Source organism: Belonocnema kinseyi, chromosome 5 (assembly GCF_010883055.1).
Source record: "Belonocnema kinseyi isolate 2016_QV_RU_SX_M_011 chromosome 5, B_treatae_v1, whole genome shotgun sequence".
NCBI classification, from domain to species: domain Eukaryota; kingdom Metazoa; phylum Arthropoda; class Insecta; order Hymenoptera; family Cynipidae; genus Belonocnema; species Belonocnema kinseyi.
Window position 1 is genome coordinate 138,188,447 of NC_046661.1, and position 18,407 is coordinate 138,206,853.

Consider the following 18,407-nt stretch of genomic DNA (forward strand, 5'->3'; position numbering starts at 1 on the left):
TAACTGAAATTATAAATCTCAAAATAAAAAATTCATGAATTTTTAACAAAATATTTAAATTTTCTACCAAAAAGAATAATTTTCGGTCAAAAAAGACATTTTCTAAAAATAAAATACTTAAATTTTCGATAAAATAATTGAATTTTCTACCAAAAGAATAAATTTCGGTTCAACAATACAAATTTTCAACAAAATTTTTTTTAAATACATCAATTTTTAACAAATTAGTTACATTTTCAAACGAATTTTTAATAAAATAGTAAAATCTTCAACAAAAAAAGATGAATTTTCAATGATATAAATTAATTTTCGAAAAATTAGTTACATTTTCAACCGAAAAGAATTATTTAAAACTAAAATTATGAATTTTCAACCAAAAAGTGCATTTTTAGCAAAAAAGTAAAATTTTCAACTAACAGAGATAAATTCTCATCAAAAATGGTAGTATTTGATATTGAAAGAAAAAAATCGATTAAAAAATAGTTAACTTTCTCATAAAAAAAGAACAAATTTTTAACCAAATAGTTGAATTCTGAACTAAAATGGATTAATTTTTAAACAAAAAGATAGATTTTCTATAAAGAAGAATAATTTTCTGTCAATAAAGACGAATTTTCAACAAAATACATGAATTTTTAACAAAATAGTTCTAGAATAGTTTTAGAATCTTCAAACAAAAAATTAATTTTTAACAAAATATTTGAATTTTCAAGAAAAAAGATGAATTTTTAATCAAAAAGAATAATTTTCTGTCAAAAAGATGAATTTAAAAAAAATGCGAAATTTTTGACAACATAATTACATTGTCAATCAAGAAAAATTTGTTGTCAAAAAAGACGCAGTTTCAACAAAATACATGAGTTTTCAAAAATATAGTTACATTTTCTACCCAAGAGATTAATTTTTAGCTGAAATTATGATTCTTAAATCAGAAAATAAGTTAATTCTTAACCAAAACAGATTAATTTTGTAAAAAAAATATAAATGTTCGACCAAAAAGAATAATTTTCTGTCAAAAAAGAAGAATTTCCACTCATTTTTGTTCTTGTTCAATTCGTTTGGTATTTTATTGATTTTTTAGGTCCAAATTGTTGACATTTGTAAGTTACAAAATTAAAAATTCCATTTTGTAAACAAAGTATTTAATTTATTATTACAGAGTGTTTAAGACCGTAAAGTGAATTTTGAGCAAAAAAGTGAAATTTTCAACTAACAGAGATAAATTCTCAACAAAAATGGTAATATTTCATATTTAAAAAAAAAATATTTTTAATGAAATGTAGTTAATTTATCATATTCAAAAATTAAAATTATTCTTTTAAAATAATAACTAAACTTAGGAAAATTTAAGGAAAATATTATTTTCCAATATAAAAAAATCATTTAAAATGAAAATATTCTCTTCAACTTATTGACTAAACGATGTAGAAAATTCGTGATTATTTTTTATTTTTTTTTATTCTCAAATCTTGTAAATATCTTAAAAAAGATTCGAATTTTCAATTTTTCTCTTAAAATTAATTTAAAAAAAAGGAAAAAAAATGATTTGAAATAATTTGAAATTTTTCAATATTTAAATTATTCTAGAATTTTCTGAAATAATCGAGGTTTGCTAAAGAATTTGCAAGTCTTTCAAAATTCATAGAAATTCTCTTAAAATATTCCGGATTTTTTTTCACATTTGTGGAAATAAATGATTTTAGAATGATATCAATTTTAAATATCTTTTAAAATAATTCACCTTTCCTAAAATCCTGTAAAAAATTTTAAAATGTCTTAAAATATTCCAGATTCATTTTTGACATTTTTAGACAAATTTAGCAATATATTAAAGTCCTTTTTAATTTTCTTTAAAAATTAATTTTTCAAATAAAACAAACAAAAAATAATTCGAATGTTGCCAAATTTTTAGGAAAAGCTTTAAAATTGGTTAAAATCTTTTAAATTATAAATTGTTTTTAAAGTTGTACAAACTTTGTAAGTATCCTTTAAAAAATCGAATTTTTAATTCTTCTCTTGTAACTAATTTTTAAAAATAATAAAATTATTTGAAATTTTTGGAAATCTTCTCAAAATTTAAAGTATTTTAGAATTTCTGAAACAATCCAGATTTCCTGAAAAAATTGTCTTAAACTTTTACAGATTGTTTTTTGGCATACTTTTAAAATGTCAAAAAATTCGTAAAAATTATTTTTAAAATTTTTGGAAATTTCAAATATCTTTTGAAATAATTCACGTTTCCTAAAATCCTGAAAAATAAAAAAAATGCCTTAAAATCTTCCAGATTCTTTTTTGACATTTTTAACAATTCTTATAAATGTATTAAAATCCTTTTTAATGTTCTTTAATAATTTATTATGCAAATAAAAAAAAATTATATAAAATGCTGCAAAAAATGTTTTTATTATTTTGAAACCTTTCAGAATCCTTAAAAAGCTTCAAAACTTAAATTCTTCCAGATTCTTTTTTGACAATTTTGGGATTCTTTTGAAAGATTTTCAAAAATTTCTTTCAAAATTATTAAACAGTTTTTTTTTCGAAATCGTCAAAAATTTAAATTTTGTTAACAATTTTTTTATATATTTTCAAAATTTAAATGACCAGAATTATTTCAAAGATTAAAAATTTTTTTTTTAATCATACGTATTTCCTAAAATACTGAAGAATTAAATAAGTTGTTTAATTTCCTTTAAGAATTAGTTTATCAAATAAACAAAAAATTTGCCAAGAATTTTAAGAACATTTTTTATTATCTTGAAATCTGTCAAAATCCTTAAAAATCTTCAAAATGTTATTTCGAAATCTTCAAAAATCTTTGTTTCAAATTTGTTGCAATTTTTTGAAATTTAAAATTATTTTCGAAATTTTTTTAAAGCCTGTACATATATATTTAAAAAATTATTCGAATTTTTCTCTCGCAAATAATTTTTGAAAAAAAAATAAAATAAAAAAATTATTTGAAATTTTTAAAAATCTTCTCAATATTTCAATTATTTTCAAATTTTATGAAATAATCCAGGTTTCCAAAAAAATTTGCAAATCTTAAAAAGCTTTATGATGTTATTTCAAAATCTTCAAAATTTTATTTCGAAATCTTCAGAAAATGTAATTTGTTTTAAATTTGATAAGAAATTTCCTATTCTAAATTGTTTTTAAATTTTTTTAAAAAGCTTTGTAACTATCTTTAAAAATCATTCGATTTTTTAATTTTTCTCTTACAACTAATTTTTCAAAATAAAAAAATTATTTGAGATTTTTTTTAATCTTCTCAATGTTTAAACGATTCTCGAATTTTCTGAAATAACCCAGGTTTCCTAAAAAAATTTCAATTCTGCAAAATTTATTCAAATTATTTAAAAGTTTTTTGTCGAAAATGTCAAAAATTTTAATTTTGTTAAAAATTTTTGTATATATTTTCAAAATTAAAATGACAAAATTGAAATTATTTCAAAATTTTCCTACAAATTTTTTTTTAATAATTCGCGTTTCCTAAAATCCTGAAGAATTAAAAAAAGTTTGCCCAGAATTTTAAGAAATGTTTCTTTATTATCGTGAAATCTTTCAAAATACTTCAAAAGCTTCAAAATGTTATTTCGAAATCTTCAGAAATCTCCTTTGTTTTAAATTTGTTGAAATCTTTTCAAATTTGAAATTATTTTTCAATTTTTGCAAATTTTCTCAATATTTAAATTATCTTAGAATTTTCTGAAATAATCCAGGTTTCATAAAAAAATTTACAATTCCTGCAAAAAATAAGAACAATTCTTTTAAAATATTCCAGATTCTTTTTTGACAATTTTGGTAATAAATTATTTTAGAATTAATTTGAAATTTTCTAAACATATTTTGAAATAATTTACGTTTTCTAAAAAACTGAAAAAATTTTAAAAATTGTTTTAAAATCTTCCAGATTCTTTTTTGAGATTTTTAGAATTGTTTAGAAATATATCAAAATCCTTTTTAATCTTCCTTAAAAAATAAATTTAAAAAATTGATATATTTTAAGAAAAGATTTTTTTTAATATCTTGAAATTTATAAAAAGCTTTATAATGTCATTTCGAAATCTTCAGAAAATCTACTTAGTTTAAAATTTGTTAATATTTTTCGAACTTTAAATTTTTTGAAATTTTTTTACAAAGCTTGTAAGTATCTTTAAAAATCATTCGATTTTTAAATTTTTCTCTTAAAACTCGTTTCACAAAATAAAAATATTATTTTAAATTTTCTCAATATTTAAATGACATATTTTCGAATTTTCTGAAATAATCCAAAATTCCTCAAAAAATTACAAGTCCTGAAAATTTATAAAAAAAAGTTTAAAAATATTCCAAACAGTTTTTGAAATACTTTGAAATTTTCAAAACTTAAAATTAGTCTTTTAAAATAAAACCTAAAGACAGAAAAATTTAAGAAGAATTATTCTCCAATATAAAAAAATAATTTACTATATATATGTTTAGTTAACAATTTTTGAATATATTTTCAAAATTTAAATGAACAGAATTATTTCAAAATTTCTAAATATTACCTTTTTTAATTTTCTCTAAAAATGAGTTTTTCAAATAAATAAAAAATTAGCAAAGAATTTAAAGAAATGTTTTTTCATTAGCTTACAACCTTTCAAAATCCTTAAAAAGCTTCAAAATGTTATTTCGAAATCTTCAAAAATCTCCTTTGTTTTAAATTTGTTGAAATCTTTTCAAATTTAAAATTATTTTTCAATTTTTTTTTTAAATCTTGCAAAAATGTTTAAAAAATGATTTGAAATTTTTGCAAATCTTCTCAATATTCAAATTATTTTTGAATTTTCTGAAATAATCCAGGTTTCCTAAAAAATGTGCTAGTCCTAGAAAATTAAAAAAAAAAATCTTAAAATATTTCGGATTCACAATTTTGGAAATAAATCATTTTAGAATTTTCAAAATTTCTAAATATACTTTAATTAACATTTCCTAAAATCCTGATAAATTAAAAAAAAATCCTAAAATTAGTTACTTAAAGAAATAAAACTAAACTTAAAATAAGTCCTTCAAAATAAAACCTAAAGTTATTAAAATTAAAGGGAAAAATATTATTTTCTAATATGAAAAAAAAAAAGAATTTCAAATAAAAATCTCGGAAAACATAAAAAATTCTTAAGATAAATAACTTCTATTTAACTAAAATTACTTTTTGAGATAAAAAATTTAAAAAAAATTAAAGGTTCAAATTCAGAAAACGATTTTAAATAACAAACCTGAAATTCCGTCTTGTAAATAAAGTATTTATTGTCCACACTGATTAAATTTCATCCAGTACATGGTAAAAAAAATCGATTTTTTTTTTAGTCCACGTATCACAAGTCTAAATTCCCGTTGATTTGATTAATCTCTTTCTCTCTCTTAAAACTAGATACACTTCGATATATATGTACACAATACGATATAAATTTTATATAATTAATCTAATTATCAAATAAATCAGCGTTGAGCAATTGCGAATGCTCTCAGGCACATTTTTATCAATTCTGATTGCACAAAACTCCTAGAAATGTGTATAATTCTTAGCAAATTAAATTTCTTGTATAAAATAGAGTCTAATCTATAAAATTTTTCTTAAAGTTTGGTCCTGCGCTTAAAGATAATACTAGACTTAATACGATTCTGACTGGCCTTTCTCAAAATTGGCACTATTTTGTTCTCAAATTTGAGCCGAGGGATTCTTCATTTTTTTTTACAAAACCAGTTGTAAAAAAAATTTGTGATGCGTTAAATAAATCACTTTTGGGAAAGAAATTCGCATTTTTTAAGAATTATTTTCTCGTTTTTAGAAAGAAAAAATTGCGTTTTTCTCGAAAACTATGCGAGACAAAAAAATGTCCTAATTGTACTAATTTATAATATTCTATCGAGTATAATATTCCAAATTTACACCAAAAAATTAAATAAAATTAATTTAAAATATTCTCTGTTTAAAAAATATTATTTTGTGCTTAAAATGTTGTAAAAGAGCATAATTTTCAGATTTTAAACATGAAAACAAATTTTATCTTTACAATTTTTTTATATTTAATTTAGAGAAAAAAGAAATTTAAAAAAAAAAGAAAAAATTTTTTTTCAAAAAATGCTTCGAGGCGCAAGAATAATCTGAAAATTTTATTTTCCTAATATTCATTTTGCAGAAAGTTATATTACTTGCCATAATTTTCATTTTTTCGAAATATCGAGGTAATTTTTTTCTTCGGAATTAAATTTTTCAAAATTTGCATTTTTCCTAATTTTTAAATTAAATTAATTTAATTAATTCAATTTAAATTTGAATTTCGTGACATTTGAATTTTGAAATATAACATGAATTTTATTTTTTTTTAAATGGCATTAGCATACAAATATATAAAATAAAATTTTAGTATTATTCAAAAACAATGTTTTATGAAATAATTTTTAAATGGCACGAAATTCAAATTTCAAATTAAGTAAAATAAAAATGTTTTTCGGCAAAATAATTATAAAGAAAAATAAAATTTAGATAAATGAGATATCTGAAGAAAATAGTTTTCCTATATTTTTAAGAAAAAAAATGAATTTTTTCTAAATTAAAAATAACAGATTTGTATTATTAGTTTTATTCGAAAAAAGGATTATTTTGTAATTAGTAAGAAAAAATTCAATTAACAAAACTATCGTTAAAATATATATTTTTCATAACTTTGAAAATTTTCTTCAAAAATAATTTTTTTTTCTATCAAAAGAAATAACTGAGAATATTAATTTAATTTTCAAAATCATAGAAAATTATTAAATATGAAATGTTGAAAAATATTATTTTGTACTTAAAATATTACAAAAGAGCATAATTTGCAGATTTTAAACATGAAAACAAATTTTATCTTTACAATTTTTTATATCTAATTTAGAGAAAAACGAAATTAAAAAAAAAAAAAAGAAAAAAAATGTTCTCAAAAAATGCTTCGAGACGCATGAATAATCTGAAAATTTTATTTTCCTAACATTAATTTTGCAGAAATTTATATTGCTTGCCACAATTTTCATTTTTTCGAAATATCGAGATCATTTTTTTCTTCGAAATTAAATTTTTCAAAATTTGGATTTCTCCTCATTTTTGAATTAAATTAATTAAATTAATTCAATTTAAATTTGAATTTCGTGACAATATTTGAATTTTGAAATATAACATGAATTTTATTTTTCAAAAATAATGTTTTGTGAAAATAATTTTTAAATGACACGATATTCAAATTGATTCGAAATAATAAATACGAGACAAATCAAAATTGTGGTAATTATGAAGTAAAATAAAAATGTTTTTCAGCAAAATAATTATAAAGAAAAATAAAATTTAGAAAAATGAGATATCTGAAAAAAATAGTTTTTCTATATTTTTAAGAAAAAAAATTGAATTTTTTCTAAATTAAAAATAACAGATTTGTAGTATTAGTTTTATCCGAAAAAAGGATTATTTTTTAATTAGTAAGAAAAAATTCAATTAACAAAACTATTGTTAAAATATATATTTTTCATAACTTTGAAATATTTTCTTCAAAAATAATATTTTTTTCTATCATAAGAAATAACTGAGAATATTCTTTTAATTTTCAAAATCATAGAAAATTCTTTCCAGAGACCTGATTTGTAACACAAACAGGTTAAAACCGAAAAAAAATTGTCTCAAAAAATCGTTTAACGATTATTTTTATTTTGGTCTTAAAAAAAGACGCGAATTATCCCAAAATAAAAAACCAGAAAAAACTGGATATTAAAAAACCTTTGGATAAAATTCAGCAACTCTCCTCTGCTCACAAGGAAAGTGCCAGGCAGTGTGTTTTTGTTACTTGGATTCATAATTTTTGTAAATTGTGTAATTTTTAAGACCCAATATTTGGCCAGTTTCGACAAAAACAATTTTCAAAATTTCGTTTTCTATGAACATTATTCATTAAGAAAATAAATAAATGAGAATATGAATGCAAAAATGCTTTTTTAATTTTGTTAAGAAAAAAATCGAGAATCAGGCTAAAAAGCAATTTAAGTTCCTTTTTTTAGTATAATTTGAAGAAAAAAAAATTTTAAGTGAAATAAATATTTAATCTTTATTAATTTTTTCACTTTGTTTAAGAAATTTCTAAAAAATTTTAAATGAGAATATAAACAAAAAGATATATTTTTAATACAATTTCGATCCATTTATTTAAAAACGTATATTAAATATTTAAAAATTTTACTATTGAAAATACAAAAAAAATATTGAGTTAAAATTTTATTATTTGGCAAAAAATTTAAATCATTTTTTAAAAGTTTGTCTTTTTGATTTTAAAATTCAACTGATTTAGCAGAAATGGCATTTTTTTGGATAAAAATTCTACTATTTTGTAGAAAATTGACTTTTTGTTTAAAATTTATATTTTGGTTTTGAAAAATCAACTGAAATGCCAATATCTGGCGGAGAATTCATGTGTTTTGTTAAAAATTAATCCTTTTTGGTTAAAAAAATTCGTCATTTAGGACAGAAAATTCAATTTTTTTTTGTCGAAACCTATTTTTTATTAAAAATTTATATTGTCATCTCAAAATTTATATTTTTAGTTGAATTTTTTTTTTTAAATTGAAAATTTAACTTTTAAATAGAAAAGTCTTGTTTTTGGTTTAAAATTAATTTTTCAACCGAAAATATAACTTCTATTTTTTTAAGATAGATCTTTTTTAGTTGAAGGTTTATCAATTTAAATAAAATTTTATTTCTTTCTTGAGTGAAAAATCTTCAATTGTGAAAAATTCGAGTAAAGAATTCAAATTTTTTTTTTAAATGATCCTTTTTGGTTAAAAATTCGACTTTTTGGATGAAAAATTCAATTTTTTTCGCTGAAATCATATTTTTTGTTTAAATATTAAATTTGTCTAGAAAAAAAATCGTCTTTTGACTTAAAGGTTTAACAATTTAAATAAAATTTTATTTGCTTGAGTAAAGTCTATATTTGTTGACAATTCGTTTTTTTTTTGGTTTTGAAATTCTTTTTTTTTATCAATTTAATTTTTCTTAATTATTTTGTTAAAAATTCAATTTTTTGGATTAAAAATTCAATTTTTTTCGCAGAAACTTATTTTTTGTTTACAAATTTATATTTAAATTGTGAAAAGTCATGTGAAATCTTTTTTAACAGAAAATTCAAGTATTTTTTTGTTTTGATTTACTTTTTTGATTGAAAAATTCGTCTGTTTTAGTGAAAATTTCCTTTTTTTTAAAATGAAAACACAATTTTTTAGTTAGAAATTCTTCTTCTTTGATTGAGTATTAAATATTTGGTTTGAAAGATTTAGTTGAATCACTTTGTTAGGAAATCATTTTTTATTCAAAATTTATATTTTTATTTATAAACTCATCTCTTTGGTTAAAAGTTAAACTATTTTGTTGAAATTTAATATTTTTTAATTGATCTTTTTTAGTTGAACATTTTCTTTTTGGGTGAAAAAATAAGTTTCTTGGTTTAAATTTAATTTTTATTGGGTAAAATTGCATCAATTTTGAGGAAAATTAATTTTTTTGATGAAGTGACATTTTTTGTTCTAAAATTAAATTTTTCCAAAGAAAATTTGTCTTTTTGGTTTTAAAATTATTTTTTCTGTGTAATTGTCATCTTTTTTTTTTATTAAAATACAAACGATGACACTTTTTTTCTTCAAAATTTATCTTTTTAGATTGAAAATTCAACTATTTGGAAGAGAATTCAAGAATTTTGTTAAAAAATCGACTTTTTGGATTGAAAATTCAATTTTTTTTCGCAGAAATTTATTTTTTGTTTAAAAAATTATATTTAAATCGTGAAAACTCATTTGAAATCTTTTTTAACAGAAAATTCAACTATTTTCTGGAAAATCTATATTTTTGATATTTTGATTAGAATTAATTTTTTAGCTGAAAATTTAATTTACCAATTTTTTAAAAAATTGATCTTTTTTAGTTTAAAATTTTTTTGGGGGACAAAAAAAAGGTTTCTTGGTTCAAATTTCATTTTTATTGGATAAAATTGCATCAATTTTGAAGAGAATTAATTTTTTTGACGAAGTGACATTTTTTGCAGAAACTTATTTTTTGTTTACAAATTTATTGATTTTTTTGTTGAAAATTAATCTTTTTAATTAAAAATGTAATTTTTTGTTTAAAATTTAACTTTTTAGATTGAAAATTTAACTATTATGTTAAAAATTTAATGATTTTGTTAAAAATTCAAATATTTGGTTAAAAAGTCATCTTTTACGGTAGAAAATAATTTTTTTTCTTTAAAATAAATTAATAAATTTAAACTTTTCAAATTAGTATCTGAAATACTGTTTTATTGCATTTAAAAAAGATTCTTCCTTAACAGTACTAAAGATTAAAATGCTGGCATTTAAATATTAATATTCAAGGAAAATAATAAATTATTCCAAAAAAATGCAACTATTTGGAAGAGAACTCAAGAATTTTGTTAAAAGTTATTCTTTTTGATGAAAAAAATTAAATTTTCTCAAAGAAAATTCGTCTTTAGACTTGAAAGTTTAACAATTTAAATGAAATTTTATTTTTTCGAGTGAAAAATTCGTCTTTTTTGTTTTGAAATTATATTTTTCTCGTATAAATTTCATCGTTTTATGAAAATTTAAACCATGACACTTTTTTTGATCAAAATTTATCTTTTTAGATTAAAAATTCAACTATTATGTTAAAAATGTCATTATTTGGTTGAAAATTCAAATCTTTGGTTTAAAAACCTATCTTTTATACCGAAAAAGACATTTTTTTCTTTAAAATAAATGAATAAATAAAATTTTTTTAAACAGTCATCCTTTTTGGTTGTAAATTCGACTTTTTTGGGTTAAAAATTAATTTTTTCGCAGAAATTTATTGTTTGTTTACAAATTTATATTTAAATCGTGAAAAGTCATTCAAAATCTTTTTTAACAGAAAATTCAACTATTTTTTGGCAAATCTATCTTTTTTTATTTAAAAATTCGTCTGTTTTAGTAGAAATTTCTCATTTAAAAAAAATTTTAAATACAACTTTTTTTGTTGAAAATTAAGTTTTTAAATTGAAAATGTAATTTTTTGTTCAAAATTTATCTCTTTAGATTGAAAATTCAAATATTTGGTTTAAAAATCCATTTTTTATAGTAGAAAAGACATTTTTTCGTTTAGATACGTTAATAAATTTAAACTTTTCAAATTAGTATCTGAAATTCTGTTTTTATTTCCTTTAAAAAATTTAAATTCTGGTATTTGAATATTAATAATTAAGTAATATAAAAAAATTATTCCAGGAAAATGCAAATATTTGGAAGAGAATTCAAGAATTTTGTTAAAAAGTCATCATTAATTTCGTGGAAGAGTAATTTTTTGTTTGAAAATTAAAATTTACTAAAGAAAATTCGTCTTTTAACTTGAAAGTTTAATTATTTATTTTATATTTTTATTATGTCGAGTAAAAAATTTGTACATATTTGTTCAAAATTCGTCTTTTTGGTTAAAATTTTTTTTTTCTGTATAAATCTCTTATTTTTTTAAAATATCAACCATGACACTTTTTTTGTTCAAAATTTATTTTTTTAGGTTAAAAATTCGATTTTAATGTTGGAAATTTAAATATTTGGTTTAAAAAGCCATCTTTACAGCAGAAAATACATTTTTTTCTTTCAAATAAATTAATAATTTAAAAAATCATCCTTTTTGGTTTAAAAATCCAATTTTTGTTGTTGAAAATTAATCTTTTTAATTGAAAATATAATTTTTTGGTAAAAGAAACCTTTTTTCGATTAAAATTAATTTTTTAGTTGAAAATATAATTTTTCCATTTTTTTATAATTGATTATTTTTAGTTGAAATTTTTTTTTTTGGTGGGAAAAAAATAAAATTCTTGGTTTAAATTTAATTTTTATTGGATAAAATTGCATCAACTTTGTGAAAAATTAACTTTTTTGTCTGAAGTCATTTTTTTTTGTTTGTTTAAAAATTATATCTTTCAAACAAAAAATTCGTCTTTTGACTTGAAGCATTAACAATTTAAATAAACTATTATTGTTTTGAGTGAAAAATTCGTCTTTTTGGTTTAAAAATTCTTTTCTGTATAAATTTAATTTTTTTCTATTATTAAAATATAAACGATGACAATTAAAATTTATCTTTTTACGTTAAAAATTTAATTATTTTGTTGAAAATTCAAATATTTGGTTTAGAAACCCATCTTTTATAGTAGAAGACATTTTTTTATTTTAAATAAATTGATAAATTTGAAACTTTTTTAAAGTCATCCTTTTTGGTTAGAAATTCGAATTTTTGGATTAAAAATTCAATTTTTTCGCAGAAACTTATTTTTTGATTACATAATTATATTTAAATTGTGAAAAGTAATTTGAAATATGTTAAAAATTTAATTATTTTGTTGAAAATACAAATTTTTGTTTCAAGACATTTTTCCCCTTAAAATAAATTACTAATTTTTTTTAAACGTCATCATGTTTGGTTAAAAATTCGACTTTGTTTTTTAAAAAATGCAATTTTTTTCGCAGAAATTTATTTTTTGTTTACAAATTTATATTTAAATCGTGAAAAGTCATTTTAAGTCATTTGAAAGAGAAAATTCAACTATTTTTTTCGAAATTTTATCTTTTTGAGTGAAAAATTCGTCTGTTTTAGTAAAAATTCCATTAAAAAAAAATAACAAAAACACAATTTTTTGGTTAGAAATTATTCTTCTTTAATTGAAAATTCTTATTAGAGGGGAAAAAATTTCTTGGGTTGAAATTTCATGTTTATTGGGAAAAATTGCATTAATTTCGTGGAAAATAAATTTTTTGCTGAAAAGTCACATTGTTTGTTTGAAAATGAAAATTTACTGAAGAAAATTCAGCTTTTAACTCGAAAGTTTAATAATTTCAATAATTTATTTTCTATTTTTATTTTGTGGAGTAAAAAATTTATACATATTTGTTGAAAATTCATCTTTTTGGTTAAAAATTTTTTTTCTGTATAAATCTCATCTTTTTCTTTAAATATAAACCATGACACTTTTTTTGTTCAACATTTATCTTTTTAGGTTAAAAATTTGATTTTAATGTTGAAATTTCAAATATTTGGTTTAAAAATCCAATTTTTGTTGTTGACAATTAATCTTTTTAATTTAAAATGTAATTTTTCAGTAGAAAAGTCTTTTTTTTTAAATTAGAATTAATTTTTTTAATTGAAAATATAATTTTTCCATTTTTTTAAAATTGATTATTTTTAGTTCAAATTTTTTTTTTGATGGGATAAAAATAAAATTCTTGGTTTAAATTTAATTTTTATTGGGTAAAATTGCATCAACTTTGTGAAAAATTAACTTTTTTGTCTGAAGTCATGTTTTTTTGTTTGTTTAAAAATTATATCTTTCAAACAAAAAATTCTTCTTTTGACTTGAAGCATTAACAATTTAAATAAACTATTATTGTTTTGAGTTAAAAATTCGTCTTTTTGGTTTAAAAATTCTTTTCTGTATAAATTTCATAATTTTTTTTTTTATTAAAAGATAAACGATGAAACTGAAAATTGATCTTTTTACGTTAAAAATTCAAAAAATTAAAATTCCGGTATTTGAATATTAATAATTAAGGAAAATACAAAATTATGAAAGGAAATTGCAACTATTTGGAAGAGAATTCAAGATTTTCGTTAAAAATTCATCCTTTTTGGTTAGAAATTCGACTTTTTTTTTTAAATGCAATTTTTTTTCGAAGAAATTAATTTTTTGTTTACAAATCTATATTTAAATCGTGAAAAGTCATTTGAAAGAGAAAATTCAACTACTTTTTTGGAAATTTTAACTTTTTGATTCAAAAAGTCATCTTTTTTAGTAAAAATTTCATTAAAAAAAAATAATAAAAACAGAATTTTTTGGTTAGAAATTATTCTTCTTTAATTGAAAATGTTTATTAGGGGGGAAAAAAATTTCCTGGGTTGAAATTTCATGTTTATTGGGTAAAATTGCATTAATTTTGTGGAAAAGTAATTTTTTGTTTGAAAATTAAAATTTACTAAAGAAAATTCATCTTTGAACTTGAAAGTTTAATAATCTATTTATATTATGTTGCGTAAAAAATTTATACATATTTCTTCAAAATTCGTCTTTTTGGTTTCAAAATTTATTTTTTTGATTGAAAAATTCGATCTTTTACAGTAAAAAGGCATTTTCTTCTTAAAAATAAAATAGAAATACTGTTTTTATTCCTTTTTTAAAAAAGATTCTATATGAAAACTATCACAAGATTAAAATGCTTCTATTTAAATATCAATCAATCATAAAAAAAAAAGAAAGAAATCACGAATTATCAAAAAATTTATCAATCCCAAAAATTATCCATCACAAAAAGAAAACCCCCCACAAACTGGCACTCACCTCATCAGAAAATTAAAACCTAAGGGAATGAAATTACCCCCCTTCTCTCACACTTGTCAAAAAAAAAAAAAAGAAGAAATTCTTCTAACCACAGAAAAAGCTCCAGGTTTAAAAAGCCTTCTGCAAAATTTTCTGCGCCGCCCTGATCAGGGGATTAAGACTAGTCAGTTCTGCACAGTTATCAAGAAACGGATGTGCCAACAATTCGTCCGCCGAGGCTCGCTCATCGACCTCAATCGACAGACAGCGTTCAAGAAAATTCTGAAAGTTTCGACTGAGAGTGTGCCACCTTGGAATTGCAGGCTTGCCATTGGCCGAGGCGATCAAATAGAGCGCCCGGAGCGGCGTCTCCTTCATATATGGCGGCTCGCCCTCAATCATCTCAATTGCCATGATCCCCAGCGACCAGATGTCCACCTTCTTCCCATACTGCTTCCGAGTGACTACTTCCGGCGCCATCCAGTAGGGCGTGCCAACCATCGTCTGACGTTTCTCGTCGCCGACGATATTCGCGCAGAATCCAAAATCCGTGACCTTGACCTCGCCCTGCATGCCAAGCAGAACATTGTCCGACTTGACGTCCCGATGAATGATGCCCTTCGAGTGGAGGAAGCTGATCGCCTTGAGGACTTCCCGACAGACGGCCGCTATTTGCGCCTCCTTCATCACCGTTTCCGTGACGACGTCGGTCAGTGGGCCGCCTTCCAGCAGTTCCAGCACCACCCAGAGATGCTCGTTGAGCAGATAGGCGTCCAGAAAATTCACGAGATTTGGATGCCGGCATTCTTTCAGGACCTGGATCTCGGTGAGGATGAGCTCCTTCTTGAGCTGCTTCGAGAGATCGATGATCTTTATGGCGACTCGTTGCTGATTGCTGCGATCGGTGGCTATGAAAACGGTCCCGGACGCCCCGGCGCCCACTTCCTTGCTCTTCTCGAAACGTCGATTTGGATCGTCGCAGTGGCAGATTTTTCGCAGCTCGTCAAAGACCTCCAGGTCGCTGAGTCCAGTCGAGTCGAGAGACTCGGTTTTCCGTCGCAGAACGGGACTCTCCTCGTTGTTGGGAATGGAATTTTCGGCGGGGAGGTAATGACGCTCGTCGTACTCGGGACTTTCCTCGATTTTACAGTTGTCCAGGTCCTCGAGGATCTCGGTCAGGGTTTTTTCGGCTCGGGTTAGGTGCTTTCTGGGAGCTGGTTTCGGTGGTCTGCCCATTTTCGGCGGGAGTTCGGGTATCCTTTGGATCTGCAGGATATAAGAGCATATTTTATCATTTTTTTAGCTCTTTTTTTTCTTCAATATCTGTCTTTTTTTTTAGAAAAATTAACGTTTTCATTGAAAGTTCCATTAAAAATTAAAATATATGTTTAAAAATTGATATATTTTGTTAATCAAATTTTCTTTTTAGCAAGAAAAATAATGTTTTGGTTTAAACTCAGTTAGTTGTTTTTTTTTCTTAAACTAAAAATTACTTTTTTAAACAAAAAACGGAACTATTCCATTTTTAATCGATTTTTTAAAATTAAAATTAATGTTTTTGGTTGAAAATTTATCTTTGTTCATTAAAATTCAGTCTTTTTTGGATACATTTTTTATACAAAAAAGAGATTTTTAATGAAAATTCCATTAAAAATTAAAAAATATTTTTTTAAGCTGAAAATTACTTTTTTAAACAAAAAATTGAACTATTCCATTTTTAATAGATTTTAAAAATTTACATTAATGTTTTTAGTTGAAAATTTATCTTTGTTAATTAAAATTCAGTCTTTTTTTGATAAAAAATTAATCTTCTAGATTGAAAAATCAACTATTTTGTTGAAAATTTGTCTTTTTTCGTACAAACTTTGTCTTTTTTTTGTAGAAAAATTAACGTTTTCAATGAAAGTTCCATTAAAAGTTGAAATATATGTTTAAAAATTGATATATTTTGTTAATAAAATTTTCTTTTTAGCAAGAAAAGTAATGTTTTGGTTTAAACTCAGTTAGTTGTTTTTTTTTCTTAAACTGAAAATTACTTTCTTAAACAAAAAACGGAACTATTCCATTTTTAATCGATTTTTAAAAATTAAAATCAATGTTTTTGGTTGAAAATTTATCTTTGTTCATTAAAATTCAGTATTTTTTTTGATAAAAAATTAATCTTCTAGATTGAAAAATCAACTATTTTGTTGAAAATTTGTATTTTTTCGTACAAACTTTGTCTTCTTTTTGTAGAAAAATTAATGTTTTCAATGAAAGTTCCATTAAAAATTAAAATATACGTTTAAAAATTCATGTATTTTGTCTAAAAAATTTTCTTTTTAGCGAGAAAAATAATTTTTTGGTTTAAAATCAGTTAGTTGTTTTTTTTTAAACAAAACATTGAACTATTCCACTTTTTATTGACATTAATGTTTTTGGCTAAAATTTATCTTTGTTAATTAAAATTCAGTATTTTTTGGATACATTTTTTATACAAAAAAGACTTTTTTAATGAAAACTCCATTAAAAATTAAAATATATGTTTAAAAATTCGTGTATTTTGCCAAACAAAATTTTCTTTTTAGCGAGAATAATAATTGGTTGGTTTGAACTCACTTAGTTGTTTTTTTTTAAACTGAAAATTACTTTTTTAAACAAAAAATTGAACTATTCCATTTTTAATCGATTTTTTTTATTGACATTAATGTTTTTGGTTTAAAATTTATCTTTGTTAATTAAAATTCAGTCTTTTCTGGATAAAAAATTAATCTTCTGAATTGAAAAATCAACTATTTTGTTAAAAATTTGTCTTTTTTTTGTAGAAAATTAACGTTTTCAATGAAAGTTCCATTAAAAATTAAAATATATGTTAAAAAAATCATATATTTTGTTAATAAAATATTCTTTTTAGCAAGAAAAATAATTTTTTGGTTTAAATTCAGCTAGTTTTTTTTTTAAACTGAAAATTACTTTTTTAAACAAAAGATGGAACTATTCCAGTTTTTATCGATTTTTTTTATTGACATTAATGTTTTTGGTCTAAAATTTATCTTTGTTAATTAAAATTCAGTATTTTTTGGATACATTTTTTATACAAAAAAGACTTTTTCAATGAATATTCCATTAAAAATTAAAATATATGTTTAAAAATTCATGTCTTTTGCCAAAAAAAAATTTCTTTTTAGCGAGAATAATAATTGGTTGGTTTAAACTCACTTAGTTATTTTTTTTTAAACTGAAAATTACTTTTTTAAACAAAAAATTGAACTATTCCATTTTTAATCGATTTTTTTTATTGACATTAATGTTTTTGGTTGAAAATTGATGTATGTTTATTAAAATTCAGTCTTTTTTAGAAAAAAAATTAGTCTTCAGGGTTGAAAAATCAACTATTTTTTTTTAAATTTGTCTTTTTCCGTAAAAAATAGACTTTTTTGTAGAAAAATTAACGTTTTCAATGGAAGTTCTATTAAAAATTAAAATATATGTTAGAAAATTCATATATTTTGTTAATAAAATTTTCTTTCGTTTAATTTTTACTTAAATTAAAATTTATTTAAATTTTTAATTTTATTTAAATAAATGTTTTTGCTTAAAAATTTACCTTTGTCCATTAAAATTCAGTTTTTTTTGGATACAAAATTAATCTTCAGGTTTGAAAAATCAACTATTTTGTTAAAAATTTGTCTTTTTTTTGTAGAAAAATTAACGTTTTCAATGAGAGTTCCATTAGAAATTAAAATATATGTTTAAAAATTCATATACTTTGTTTAAAAATTTTTTTTAGCGAGAATAATAACTTTTTGGTTTAAAATCAGCTGTTTTTTTTTAACTAAAAATTACTTTTTAAAACATAAAATGGAACTATTCCATTTTTAATCGATTTTTTTTTATGTACATTAATGTTTTTGGTTAAAAATTTATTTTTGTTCATTAAAATTCAGTCTTTTTTGGATAAAAAATTAATCTTGACGTTTGAAAAATCAACTATTTTATTGAAAATTTGTCTTTTTTCGTACAAAATTTGTTTTTTTTTTTTTTTTTTTT

The 18,407-nt window shown here is 21.2% G+C and overlaps 1 protein-coding gene across 1 annotated transcript in view; it reads right to left on the reverse strand.

Annotated features, from left to right (window-relative positions):
* Positions 1-14,292: 14,292 nt before the first annotated feature.
* The window catches only part of LOC117173308 (serine/threonine-protein kinase PAK 1), a 32,095-nt gene continuing 27,980 nt past the window's right edge, over positions 14,293-18,407 (reverse strand). Inside the window, exon 3 of the mRNA XM_033361799.1 lies at positions 14,293-15,644. Coding sequence (XP_033217690.1) covers positions 14,508-15,644 — 1,137 coding nt within the window. The 3' untranslated portion in view covers positions 14,293-14,507. The remainder of the gene's footprint in view (positions 15,645-18,407) is intronic.